Raw genomic sequence first — 14,984 nt, forward strand, 5'->3', positions numbered from 1 at the left:
ATGCACTGGTTTCAGTGGGGAAAGCCTTTCCCCTATGAGAGGGTGCTAGGCCTCTGGCTGGGTGAGGTGCAGTGGTTCTGGTTCCAGACAGGACACAGCAGTATAGTCTCCATGGAGTTCTGTTAGCTGAGGTCAGTGTGACAAAGATTGCAGGGATCCTCAGCAGCTAATACCGTGAATGTCCACAGCAGTGGTGAGGGCTATTGGGATTGTCAGTGGCAATGGCTGCTAGTTTCTCCCAATCTCTTATTCTCCCACCAATGAATCTTTGGACAATGGGATCTCTTTTGGCACACGGTCTGGCTTGTGTGCCTGCTCACAGTGGCAGTGGTACAGGTGTCTGATGAGTGGCATGTAAAGCAGCCATGGAGCCAAGTCTTGAAGTATGAGCATGCAGAGAGACTATGGCTCTGGGATCCAAGGCATTAATGGCACTAGTGCTGGGATGAAGGCACCCCCACTTCCATGTTGGTGCTTATGAAGTAATGGGTAAGCCATGGAACCTGGGACAGGACTATGGGCATGAATAGAGCTACAGTGGCTCCAGGGTTAGGGGTGCCAGCTAGCTCTCTACGGCAGCTAAGTTTGTGCCCAGAGCACAGGCATGCACAGAGAGACCTTGGCTCTGGGGCCCACACATGATCTCGCTTGCTATGGTTCTGGTGTATGAGACATGGGTACACACAGTAAACCCTCAGAGTAAGGGTCAGCAATGTGGGCACCTGTGCAACAGCCACAGCTCAGAGGTTGGGGGCATGCACAGGGATGGGAAATGTGGTAGCTCCAGTCCCAGAACAGCACAAGAGCACCTGATTCTTAGGGGTTATGGGAGTGTGCAGCCACATCTCCCTCTATGGGTTCCTGGACACGAATGGCTGTTGGTTACCTCTGTTGCAAAAGATGCCACTGTCCTCTGCCGAGCAGGCTGCTGGGAGCCACAGCAATTTACCTGTACAGCTTATACCAATATCCTCTGCATTTCTTCATTCCTAATCATCTCCTGGTGCCTCAAGTATGCCAATTTCAACAGCAATCCTTTCTGTGAATATTACTCTTCTTCTTTTTTTCCTTCAGTATGTTGCTGCAGATTCTTAAATAGATCCTTGAGCACTCTCAGGGCTATTCTGGTTTGTGAATGGCTATTTTTTTTTTTTTTATGGGGAGATTAAGGCTTGTAGATCTACTACTCTGACATATTGGTGACATCACTCCCAGGGCTTTCTTAAAATGCCAGTGAATAGATTCTTAAAGTGGCCTCCATTATATTCTAATCTCGGTTTTCACATCTTTGTATGACTCCATCCCCTTAAGTGTGAGGAGGACCTGTGACTTGCTTCTAAGCAATACAGTAGTGCCCTCTTATGTCTGGGGGATATGTTCCAAGACCCCTAGTGGATCTCCGAAACCACAGACAGTACTGAACCCAACTGCCATTAATTGGAACACATTTCTGTTCATGTCTTCCACCCACAAATTTAATGCTTTTCCAGTCTTAACCAAGCACTTATGCACTGTGACTGTAACTTTTGCAGTTTGAGGTGTGACAGCAAAACTAGCACAAATTTCTTTTTCCTTCTTCACAATTTCACAGACGATTTGTTCTTATAGATCTTAGCAATCTCAGCATATAATTTATTTTCTTTCATTACTAAGCCAAGAACTTTCACCTTTTCATTTAAAGGGGACATTTTATAACTTCTCTTTGGCATATCTAAATTGCCAGCTCTTGTGCTTTGTGGCCATTATTAAAATAAGGGTTACTTGAACACAAGCACTGAAATAACACAATCGATCTGATAATGAAGATGACTACTGAGTGACTAATGGGCACATAGTGCAGACGACTGGATATATCTTTATTCCTATATATGTTTTTTAGCTTTGTTCTGGAATTCAGTTAAGTGGCTTGGAAAGAGTTTGATCCTTTTGTCTGTTATATTTAAGATTTGTTTGTTAAGACTACTAGATTAATACTCAGTCTCTGGAAAATTATTCTGTATTACTATGACAATTATTCTATACTACTACTACCACTATGTGTACTCTATCCAATTCCCAATCATGACATTTTCCACTCTAGCTTGTGGAAAATGTCACCTCTAACTCTTTTAGCATAGGTCAGTCTTGGCCTAGTCTTGAGTAGTTTCCTCAAGGCATGCACTAATCAGTGCACAGATGCTCAAAGGTGACCCTCTGCATACTTCTAGTGTTTTCTCTCTGTAAGGCAATCCTTCCTTCCTCTAGTAATCTGTTTTTCTGACTTGGTCTATCTGGGCTCACAGCTCCATTTCCTCAACTTGGATAGTCAACAAGCTGTTTCCCAACCTTGGACTACAGCTTGGAAACTCTCTCAAAGCATTAAGAGAGGACAACTGTAGGACTCATCTCATTTGTTTCCCATCTCACAGGGATCACTGTACCTTGTTGTATGATGTCCCATGTCTTGAAATCATTGTTTCATATGCAGTTTGTTGGTTGGTTGTTTTAGGCAGCAAGGTAATGGGGCCACTATCTTGTCTGGAAGCGTAATACTTGAGCTACCTCTTATGAAAAAGAAAGGCTGACTCGGGGTTAAAACAAGAGCACAGAGGACAGAGCAAAGAGCCACAGAATTTTCTCATGAAGCAGGACAGAAGACCTAATCAAGAAACTGGCAATATATGCTTAATTTTAAAATTTCTAGTGAACAGTGACTGCTATAGTCCTCCTATTTTCTTACTTTTCCATCAGTGTGCCTATTGCACTTAATGCATGTTTCTCTTACTATTGTGTTTGGTGAGTGTTTGTGTGGAGGGGGTGCAGATCTTATGTCTCTTAAGTTCACAAATCTTCAGACTGAGTGGAAGCATACCTGAGTAGTTTCATCTCCATCTGGGTCTGCTTCAGAAGAGACCTAAACCTCAAGCCTAAGCCTAATGACTGACTGGGATGAAATTTTCTTGAGAGGATCTGAATATATTTTCATGTGGGAGAAATACAAATTTGTGGCCAGAGGGTAAACTGGTGTTTACACTCCTTCTCTCAAGAGGCAGAATTATGACCCCACTTCTTGAAAATACATGGGCTCTGTGACAACTCTGACACACAGAAAAAAATGACACTGTGACACTATCTGGGCCCAGGCCCCAAGATGGCACCTTCTACCTCTTATGTCTTGGAACTGTCCTTTGGAATGGTTGTTCTGGCAGAAGCCAAAGCCATATAGCAAGTCCAACTGCCATGAAATTGCTATATATGGAGAAAGTCATGCTAGCTAGTCCCTAGCTGCTCCAGTCATTCTAGCCCAGGCACCAGACATGTGAGTGAAGGAGCCATGTTGAATATTCTACACCAGCATATATCATATGGAGAACAGAGGCCCTAGACATATAGCTTCAGTCATCTCCAGATGTTTAAACCACTCTAGCTGAGGCCCCAGACACCATGAAGCAGAGGCATATCATCCAGCTGAGCCCTTATCAAATGCCTCACCTATAAAACACTAGATATAATAAAATGGCTATTACCATAAGCCACTAAGGCAGGGAATTTTTATTCACTAATGTATCCCTTACATGCAGAACAGTGACTGGCATATTAAAGACACTGAAGTACTTGTTGTAAGCCAACTTAAAAATGGTATTTCTAGATCACCTAGAAAGTGAGTGCAATGGATAAAAAATAAGGTTTGAAAGTAGGCATTTCTGGCCGGGCGCGGTGGCTCAAGCCTGTAATCCCAGCACTTTGGGAGGCCGAGGCGGGCGGATCACAAGGTCAGGAGATCGAGACCACAGTGAAACCCCGTCTCTACTAAAAATACAAAAAATTAGCCGGGCGCGGTGGCGGGCGCCTGTAGTCCCAGCTACTCAGGAGGCTGAGGCAGGAGAAGGGCGTGAACCCAGGAGGCGGAGCTTGCAGTGAGCCGAGATCGCGCCACTGCACTCCAGCCTGGGCAACAGCGTGAGACTCCGTCTCAAAAAAAAAAAAAAAAAGAAAGTAGGCATTTCAACATTTAGAGGCTGAGGAGATGAAGAGGAACCAGCAAAGGAGACTGAGAGAATACAACTAGTAAGAAAGAAGAATAAATAAGAAAGTGTTCTAGAATCAAAGTAAAGAAAGTGTTTCATAAAGGGGAAATGATCAAGTATGTCACAGATATGCTGATAGATAAAGACGAACACTGAACATTAATTCTGGATTTGCTAGTGTGGAAAGTCACCAATGACCTTGACCTGAAGAGTTTAGTAGAATAATGAGGATGAAGTTTGACTTCATCCTCACTGCACTGAGAACAGAATTAGAATGGAGGAAGATAAAACAGACTTTTAAAAAATGAGTTTCCTGTCAACTGCAGAAAGGACCAGAGGGGAGATGCAATGCCAAGATTTGCTGTTGATATATTATAAAAATATTTTTGCATGCTAATAAGAATAATCCTGCAAAGAAGAGAAAAAAATAATAATACAGAGAAAAGAGGCAATTTAGTTGTTGAGAAGGGATAAAATCCAGCACATAAATGAGTGTATTGGTCCTAGATAAGAACAAAAAAAAAATTTATCTGGAATTAGGAAGAGAAAAAGTAGAGTTCACAGGTATGCATGCAGGTATACTGATAAGACGTGCTACAAATTTCCTTCTATTTGCTTCTATTTTCGCAGTAAAATAGGAAGCATGGTCATAATCTCAGAATGAAGAGAGGGGAGATGTGAAATAGTCCTTTAGCACTGTACTCAAATATACTTGGCACATATCTCACTTGAGAACTTATCACATTGTGCTGTAATTATTTACGTACATATCTCTTTTTCCACTACATTATAAAATAATTTAAGGTATAGGAAGTACTTTTCATTTTTGCATTACCAGCACATAACACAGTGCTCTACAAACAAATGTTTGTTAATTTGTTGATTGAATAAATTAGTGTTACTGATTCAAGATTTGGGAGCAAAGTCAAGAGTTCTAAAATAGCAATCAATAAAATACTGTCAAACATCTACTTGATACATATGCCTAAGTGTACGTTGCAAATATTCAAAAACTGAAAACATTAAACTTCAACTTATTTATGAAATTAAAAAAAAAACTACAGACAGAACACAAACATTTTGTTTTTTAACATATTAAGGAAGTAATGAGATACTAACATAAAACGTAGAGACATGGATGAAGCTGGAAACCATCATTCTCAGCAAACTATCACAAGAACAGAATATCAAACAACACATGTTCTCACTAATAAGGTGGAGCTGAACAAGGAGAACACATGGACACAGGGAGGGGAACATCACACACCGGGGCCCGTCAGGGGGTGGGGGGGCTAAGGGAGGGATAGCATTAGGCGAAATACCTCATGTAGATGACGGGTTGATGGGTGCAGCAAACGACCATGGCATGTGTACACCTATTTAACAAAACTGCACGTTCTGCACATGTACCCCAGAACTTAAAATATAATTTAAAAAAGAGAAAAAACAATGTGTAGAGCTGTAAGTTACACTGGAGTATACCTCACACTGAATCTAGGTATCCAACATTTCATACAAAAAGGTTCAGCTTCCAAAAAGTCAATAGCTGAAAAAAAAGTTACTACAACAATAATTTCCATTAAAAAAAAAAAGTAGGAGCACTCAAAACATAAAAATCCTATACTTACAAAAAATGACTATGGTGTGAGTTGAGAACAAGTAAAAATTACGTTCCTTGGATCAAGTAAGGGACAACAGAATGCCCCATACTCTCATCCAGGCATTCACACCTGCAATCCCAGCACTTTGGGAAGCTGAAACAGGAGGATAGCTTGAGACTAGGAGTTCAAGGCTACAGTGAGCTATGATTGGGCCACTGCACTCCAGCATGGGTGACAAAGCCAGACTCTGTCTCAATAAATAAAAACAAAACAAAAAGATAAAAACTCTCATTACTTAAGATTTTAAGACAATCAGTACAACTCAAAACCAATGATTTAGCTACAAATTTTAACTTTCATGCAAACCCCAAACAACCCTAAAATGTGTTATTTGGAAGTTACTTTTAGAACCATCAAAATTCAAAGATACTATTTAAAAATCCAGAAATAAAAACAAATTTGAATCATACATATTTTCAGTATCATTTAATTCTTTAATACTTTGGGGACATTTCCTTTTCCTTTAACAAAAAGAATAGAAGTGATACTATATACTGCTAGTAGAAAATTAAGAGCTTTTCTATAAAATCCTATGAAATTAAAATTAAATCAAGTCTTATTTTTAAAAATGCAAAAGAAGCCAGATAATAGACTTAACGACCATGAAGCAGACCCACTTCCCTCTGAACCAAGGATTTCCTATGCTTTCTAGATATCCCTTTAGAAAAGGCCTTCTCTAAATTAACTGAACAATTTGGAATATCAAGAAGTAGGTAGAGAGCAGGAATGTGAGCAGATCATCGAATAGATGTTTTTACTCCATGATGACTAAAATGAAGTCCATAGAAGCAGGTGAGGAAAAAAATAACACAATCTCCTGATGTGCAGCTGTCACAGACCCAGAGCAGTCTGCTGCTGTGACTCTCTGCCTGCGACCTGAGGGTCAGTTGCTTCATTAGATGCAGTGGAAATAAAACTGAACGGGATCTGAAGAGAAATTTTAAAATGGAAGGTACACCTCAACAGCTTTTACTTTTGGTGAAGTCATATGGCTTCCACCACTGAGCAAACTGCAGTGCTTTTTTCCTCTGATCCTCAAAGCTTTCTCGGATGCCTTTCCTCCAAAGTCTTGGTTCTATATCCAGCATCCCACCTATGATTTCCTTTTAAAGAAAGAGAAAAGCACAAACACAAGCATGTATAAATAATGAAAACATAAACTACTTCTGTTTATTCTGCTATAAAATATAACAAGTAGTTCTCCATGACAATGTTCAAGCATAAATACTAGTTGAAGTTAAAAAAATGTTTTCAATTAATTCTAACTATGCAAACCGTGTGATTCTAAGAGTCCAAGATAGCCGCACCTCCTATCAAGCAATTTGTCCATTTTGCTGCTTATTAGCACATCTACTAAATGGTAAAAAAGGGGAGGCAGAAAAAGTGAAATTTAATTAATTTGATCTCTATTAGAGGCTCCGGTAAACAATTCTGCAAAAATGTTAATCAACTTGTAGCAATTATTAACTTTATTGCTCAACTGCAGGTGAAACCCAGGCTAATGTTCTCTCTCTGCTACCAAGTATATTTATAAATTAGTTTCTTCCACTATTAGCAGGAAATCTTTTTTTCAGGAAACAAAATCCTATTGTAATACTAGTCTAAGTAAACCTATTGATAGAATTAAAAATTATATATTACTTTCATTTAAAAAATCACGTTCTCAAGTCCTGTAATAAATGGCTTTTTGGTTATCTGCGTATTATTTTTGATTTCCTTCATGATCCTCTTCCTGTGCTGTTAGCTATAGAAATAAATCAAATTTAGTCATGTGAGTATCCATGTAAGAAAGACATGGGGGAGACTCCTAATGCTTACATGCTTAGAGGGAGGGCAGTATGGTTAACAAAGAAAAAAAAAAAACAAAAAAAACAAAACAACAACAACAAAAAACAGACTAAGGATCAAATTCTGCGTAGTCAGTCTAGCTCCACTGGACTGTGTGGTGAGATCCTGCACAAAGCACATAATCTTTCAGATGCAGGTTCTTCATCTTACTTGGGGACCTACTATGCAGAAGCAAATGGCATTTATGTTGTAGGGGCTACAGAGATAATACACAGTTGTCTTCAGACAGAATAGAATCTGGAGCTGTGGTGGGAGCCGTAATAATCCAGCTATGCAACAGACTGTCTCATAAAGTAGAAGGTAAGTGCCAAAGCAGACCATTTGGAGACTCAAAAACAAAACAAAACAAAAATCTAGTTGTTGGATAGACCAAGAGATGCTTCATGGAAAAGGGAATCTCCTATCATCAGGGAAGGGAAATAAAGGGGTCAACAGAGATAGTAGAAAAGAGAAATGGGGCAAATTTAGATTTAGTTCGAGAGCTTCTCAGCATTGGTCCAAATAAACAATGTAGTTTAAGAAAGCCTAGCTTATAAAAGTTTACCTAAAATTGTCTATAAAATACCAAGGTTTGTCTTATCTGTACCATATAAGCTTGACTCTTGTTCTGTTATCAAAGCAGCTGTTAATGGAAAGACTGCCCCCCTAATCTCTTCTAGCTCTCTGAACAACTGCTTCAGCAGCAGACTGCAGGGAGGTCTCGAGCCCACAGGCTATTTCTTAAAAAGCAAATTTTGAGGAAAATGGCTCAGTGACACAATGCTGACAGAGAAAATTTACTTTTAACTCCAAAACTGTATCATATAAACCAGAATGCATGAATAATATGTGAAGAGAGGGCAATCTCCCAGTTTAATATATACAACTTTTAAAAACTGGATATTTTAACTTTCTTTTTTCTTGGACCAAGTTTTTTTGTTTGTTTCGTTTTTGTTTTTAATAAATCCAGCCATAGAGTTTCTAGTTATAAAGCTCTACTGAGTAACAACAGGATTTTTCAGAACAGTGGGAAAACATTTCCTTCTAGTTAAGAAAAAATTCTGAACACCTCTCAAACAACTTTCTGTAACATGTTGCAACAGTTCAAAGATGCATGTAACTTTGTTATGCTGGTTAAACCATTAAGATCAAGAGCATTAAAAAGTGTTGAATCAGGCCGGGCGCGGTGGCTCAAGCCTGTAATCCCAGCACTTTGGGAGGCCGAGACGGGCAGATCACGAGGTCAGGAGATCGAGACCATCCTGGCTGACACGGTGAAACCCCGTCTCTACTGAAAAATACCAAAAAAAAAACTAGCCGGGCGAGGTGGCGGGCGCCTGTAGTCCCAGCTACTCGGGAGGCTGAGGCAGGAGAATGGCGGGAACCCGGGAGGCGGAGCTTGCAGTGAGCTGAGATCCGGCCACTGCACTCCAGCCTGGGCTACAGAGCGACACTCCGTCTCAAAAAAAAAAAAAAAAAAAAAAAAGTGTTGAATCAAACCTCTGGAGTTGAGATTCCTCTTGAGATATTTCTACTCATTGCAGAAGATGGTCCTCTGCAGGAGATGAAAGTGGGGAGCAGGGTGGAAAACAGGGAATCCCAAGCAGAGCTCATTAAGGCCCCTCTTTTTTAGAGGGCCTGACTACATAGGGATAAATACGAGTGGAAAGGCCTGATCTACACTAGATGAAAGGCTCACTTCTAAAACTATCATTGCCCAGATTACTTTTAACTGTTTCAGTTACTGCATTAACTTTATTCCACTTCTTGACAGTAAGTAATAAAATTCTGAGATACTTTGTATACTTTAATTTAAAGACTATACACCACAGAATATAAGAAGGCAACTGTGGCAGTGGATCAAAAGATCTGTATGCTAATATCTGCCCAGAAACTATCAGCGTAAAATGAGTCATGTGTTCTTCTTGGACTACACCTTGCTTAATTATAAACGAAAACGAGAAAATTTGTTCTCTAGTTCAACCTTGACTATATGCACCCCTAGTTCTGTCACTTACGAGCGCATTACCCTGGGCAAGTTACCTAATCTCTCTGTAGCTCAGTTTCTTCATTTGTAAAGTGAAATTTATAATAATATCCACACAATAGGATTATTGTGAGCATTAAATGAATGCTTAGCTCAGTAGCTGGCACAGTGTAAGCCCTTAATAAGTTTTAGCAATTATCATCATTCTCAACACAAGCCTGGCTGCCTCCAAAAACAACCATTATAGTAATTGTTGACACTGTCAAGAAATGTTTGGTTCCAAAGTAACATTCCTGGCTCTGTTATATACATTCCGGGATATTTTTATTAATAGTCGCTAGGTATTCTCTCTCTAAAAACTGGGTGGAGCAGTACTCACCAATTTCTTTGTATACTGTGCCCAAAGTTTTTATTTCCCTTCAAAAGAAAAATGTTACCAAATTGCTAACTCTGGGATTTTATCAAATTTGTGAGCATACCTTTCCAAAGTAATGAGGGAATTTGTGCTGATCTTCAATGACATGGGCAAACCCTCCATGAAGGCCAAAATCCACAGAGAAGTAAGGTAACCCTCTGGGTACCTAAATAAACAGACAAATCACAAATGGAATGTAGTATGAAACCAGAAAGTTATATTTAATCCCTCCCTTCTTTGGAAGGACAGTAATCTTAAGCATTCCTCAAGACAAATGTATAAAACGAATTTCCAATTCTAGAGATATTTAAACAATGACCTAACTTTCTGAGTAAAATATCTCATTTTGGTAGCCTTTCAGCCAGATAGTTCATCATTATCTATGAATTATAATCAAATCCAACTATTTTGCTGTCCTTGGGGAAAACCAAGGGGGAAAACTATACTTTTAAAAAATGCAAATGCAGAATAACTTCCCTTAGACTACACAAATAGAGAAGAAGTATATGCCTTCTTGTATTCTACTCACAATGCAGAACAGCAAGAGGGACCTGGCCACATACTTATAGCTCTCCCTGAATCTTTACATATTTATCAAAGATAAATTATATAAAAACAATCATAATTTTTTATGAGCTAGTGAAGTGGATACAGCAACACTTAGTTTACCAGTCTTATTTCAAAATACCTCCAGGATTAAATCCCTACTGTCTTTTTCTCTCCCTTCCTTACTCCTTCCTTCCCTCCCTCTCTTTCTCTCTCTATAGAGACACACACACACACACACACACACACACACACACACACACACATTTTAAACTATCTCATGACTAGGAAAAGCCATAAATTCTTGTTTTCTCTATCAAGTAAGTAAATTCCGTGTCCTTGCAAGTTTTGCTTCAAAGCCCAAACTTTGCCACTAGAAATTATCCAAGTAGGTCAATTTATAGCAACATTTCTCCTCTCTAATCCCCTCATATAGTCTGCACTTACTTATTTGAGCACTGAATCACACGGTCCTACTTAACTATACAAATTGCGTATTGTGTCCTTTAAAAGGTACAACGTGGGAGGGCACAGTATGGTATAGTGGAGAGTGGTCACCTTGAAATCTAAGGCAACTAAAATTAGGGCTTATAAAGTTGTTCATGTTATTTAAAAAGCACAAGTAAAAATCTGTTCACGAAATAGTATATAACATTAAATACAGAGAAATGGGTTACCATTTGTGGCTTTAATTTTTCTATATTTCCACATATTTAAATATAATAATGATGTTATGATCTTGACTATTAGGAAACAGCAAAATAAATGAGACAGACAAGGCTCCAATTGCAACTCTGATTCTTGTAAGTGTGTTATCCCAGACAAGTTAATTAACATCTCTGAGTCTCATGAAAAACATGAAGAAATGCCCTAGTCCCCAATTTGCCAAGAATATACTGCCTTAGGTGACAAAAGGGACTTTGCAGATATCATTAAGGATCTTGAAATGAGGGGATTTTCCTGGGTTTTCCAAATAGGCCCAATGTAATCATAAGGACACTAAAAAGAGAGAGATAGGAAGGTCAAAGTCAGAGAAAGATGGAAGATACTACACTCTTGGCTTTGAAGAGGAAGGAAGGGGCCATAAGCCATGGAATGCATGTGGCTTCTAAGAGCTAGAAAAGGCAAATGAAAGGATTCTTTCCAGAGCCTCCAGAAGGAATGCAGGCCTGCTGACACCTTGATTTTAGCCCCAAGAAACCCACTTTGCACTTGCAATCACCAGATTTTTAAGATAAATCTGTGGTGTTTTAGGCCAATATGTTTGTGGTAATTTCTTACAGCAGCAATAGGAAACCAATATACATGCCAAAGCTCAACAACCTATGGCATATATGCCAAGATGGCACAATGAACACACTACTACTTTCACACAAAAGGCAACTGCTGCCACAAGGTTCTCTATTCTCTTCCTGCAGGCTGCAAAAGGTACAACCTGCTGCTTGCTAGAAGAGTTGTTAGCAGGCATTGCAAAGGCTCTAGTATCAAAGCGTATGTACATTTAGCACTTTTTCTGCACTGGCCAGTCAGAGGAAATGCATTTGGAACTCTGGCACCACTCTTTAAAGGCACTGACAGAATTAAAGCAAAACTTTTTATTTATGGTAGAAAAATAGAAGTATTTGGATTTTTCACTTTTATTCCAGATGTTACTCCTGACTTCTTATAAGTATCCTTGAGTTTGAAGGCCTCTGGTAAACCCACATTTTTGTGAGAAGTGCTTTCCTTAGTTTACAACATCAATTTCTAAATGTTGGATGTTTTTTCTATTGCTATAGTTATCACAAAATTAAACTTAAAATACCATTTTTTAAAGTTCAGAAAGAATTCTCATGCAATCTCACTAAAACAGCCTTGTGAAAAATGACTGCTTTTCTTGACAGTTACTTATTATCATGCAATTCCTCTGCATTGAACACTCAGATCTGTTTTTTCTGTTTATTTCCATGAACTTCACATTACACTGAAAAGAAAGCAAATGGGCCAGAGAAAATGAACAAAATGGGCAGATAAAGAGACGCTTACCTTCATATAGCAAAGAAAAACATAAATTTGTAGAAATCAGAATGGATTACATATACATGAATCTCTATTATAAGCCAAGAATTTACACAGTGAAAAAAAATCACCCCACCCTCAAGGATGCAGGCAAAATATTTCATGAAATTATTAAGGACGTAAAGTTTTCAAAAAAAGTACAATAAGTTTCTTTCAGAAGTAATAATAATGTTAAAATAATTCAGTATTGTTCACTTCGTGTTCAAAAATATTTTCATTAATTTTTGAAAAGATAATGGGAAGTTTATTAACTACAAAGTGACCTCCTTTGGAATAATTCTTATATACTCTTCTCATTCTCACTTCCATCCATATAATTATAAAATCTTAAAGCTAAAGGGGGCTGGGCACAGTGGCTCACACCTGTACTCCCGGCACTTTGGGAGGGGGAGGCGGGCAGATCACGAGGTCAGGAGTTCGAATTCAGCCTGACCAACATGGTGAAACCCCATCTCTACGAAAAATACAGAAATTAGCCAGGCGTGGTGGCGCACACCTGTACTCCCAGCTACTCGGGAGGCAGAGGCAAGAGAATCGCTTGAACCCGGGAGGTGGAGTGATCGTCACTGGGCGACAGAGTGAGACTCCATCTAAAAAAAAAAGGTAAAAGGGATCTCAAGAGGTTATCTGGTTCATCCTTCATTGACAGTGAACCTCAGCTAGTCTCAGATATAATACTAAGTGATGCCTTAATAAAGGCAATTGCTGCTATCTTTGAAATGCTTTAAAGTTGAATATACAACTGCCATTTTTACAGGATCTGTGTTTCCTATGTTTCATAATGTTAAGTTAAAATATTAAGACCTCCTGGCTACTTAATACAGGCACTCACTGAGCTTTTAAAAAAGAAACAAGTAATAAGTTACTAGATAGTTCACCAGTAAGAAAATGTATATACAATATAGAAAATGAGGACTAATACATCAAATTTTTTCTCCTTTGAAATATTTTCAACCGTCATTAAAATTGTGTTGTGAAAGAATACTTAACAGCAAGAGAAATTGTAACATGAGAAGTGAAAAACCTAGCACAAAAGATGTATGTACATTAAATGCCTTTTTCTATAGGCACATAAAGGAGGGAAGTAAACAGTACATTTAGAGTTTCTGTTTTGTTCTACGTTGTTTTTTAATATGTTGTCTGGCCCAATTCACCAGCAGAGAAGAGAAAATGATTATAGACAATGTTTTACCTCTAAAATAAAACCATGTATCTTGAATAATGTAATAAAATGGAATCTTTTGACTGGAATATAATAAGTGTAATAAGGAATCCTATTAGTTATGTGACATGTAACAGGAGTCTGGCTTTCCAAAAGAAGAAATGGGGGAGAAGTATTCCAGAGACACCTATTAGAATAGGGACTGGCAAACTTTTTCTGAAAAGGACCACATAATAAAATATTTTAGGCTTTGCAGGTCATACGTTCTTTGCAGGGACTACTCAAATCTGCCCTGGTACCATGAAAGCAGCCATAAGCAATACATAAGCAAATGAGTATGGTTGTGTTCCAATAAAAGTGCATTTACACAAACAGGCAGAAGACTGGGTTTAGAGTGCAGGGCTTGAGTTGCCAACCCCAGGACTAGACTATAAGCTCCATCAAGTCTGGAATCTTTCTGTTTTGTTCCACTATGTACCAAAAGCATCTTGAACAGTGCCTGATAAATATTAGGCACACAATAAATATTTGTAGAATAAACTACTTTTTGAACAGAAAAACAAAAAGGAACTACACTTCTATTAAATCTCTATTCCATTTAATTTGTATTTCTAGAAAAGAGAAAAAATCATTACCAGACATGCTCAACTTATGTGTAACTTGTACATAAAAGTTGATCTACAAATAAAGATTAAACTATGAGGTATGATTAGGCAAGTCTCCAAAAGAACCCACAATCTAACTCAGCTACTATTTTATAGTTTTATAGGAACATAATAGTGAACCTTTGTATAAGAAAAAGAAAATGAGTTCCAAATTTAAAATGGAACCTCTAGGAAAATTTTTCTCTCAGTATAATTGCAGAACACTATATTCCAAGAAGGCCCTTCTCACCACTTGTCCCTAGGGGCTAGGAAGCTCATCACAGGAGTTCTCAATGGCAGATTCTAATAGCTGCCATAGCCAATTACAGGGACTACAGTGGCAGAAGGCCAAAGGAATGTTTCAGGAAGAAACATTCATGTGAACAAATAAAAACCCTCTACAAACAAATAAGCATTTCCTAGACCAGGTAGGATAAAAGTAACTTCTTCATTTGTGGAATTAGTAATTTTGCCTTCAGTCACTCAACCAAATGGTCCCTTTCTCAACCAAGACATGGAAATTAATAAACATCCTGAGCACTAGGGTAATTTCTTTTACCAGGAAAAAAATGATACTTACAGACTTTCTGATATCTTTGGAAGAGAGATCTATCAACTTCTTGTTCATGGACCACTCTTCATCAGATTCCATTATGGCTTTCTAAGAAATATCCATT

The 14,984-nt window shown here is 38.5% G+C and overlaps 1 protein-coding gene across 9 annotated transcripts in view; it reads right to left on the bottom strand.

Moving 5' to 3' along the window:
* Positions 1-14,984, bottom strand: part of CWF19L2 (CWF19 like cell cycle control factor 2) — a 166,228-nt gene that overhangs the window by 40,570 nt on the left and 110,674 nt on the right. For 6 of the 9 annotated variants that reach the window (XR_012423663.1, XR_012423665.1, XR_010580985.2 and 3 more), the window contains exons 16-17: positions 14,888-14,968; positions 9,962-10,063 (exon numbers count right to left, since the gene is read on the bottom strand). Coding sequence is in view for 4 of the 9 variants with exons in the window: in XM_074015143.1 (XP_073871244.1) it covers positions 9,962-10,063; positions 14,888-14,968 (183 nt within the window). In the remaining 5 variants the exon portion in view is untranslated. Of the gene's footprint in view, positions 1-6,081; positions 6,772-9,961; positions 10,064-14,887; positions 14,969-14,984 lie in introns of those variants that run through there. The other 3 variants (XM_074015145.1, XM_005579515.5, XM_074015144.1) reach the window with 1 other exon arrangement.

Source organism: Macaca fascicularis, chromosome 14 (assembly GCF_037993035.2).
Source record: "Macaca fascicularis isolate 582-1 chromosome 14, T2T-MFA8v1.1".
NCBI lineage: Eukaryota > Metazoa > Chordata > Mammalia > Primates > Cercopithecidae > Macaca > Macaca fascicularis.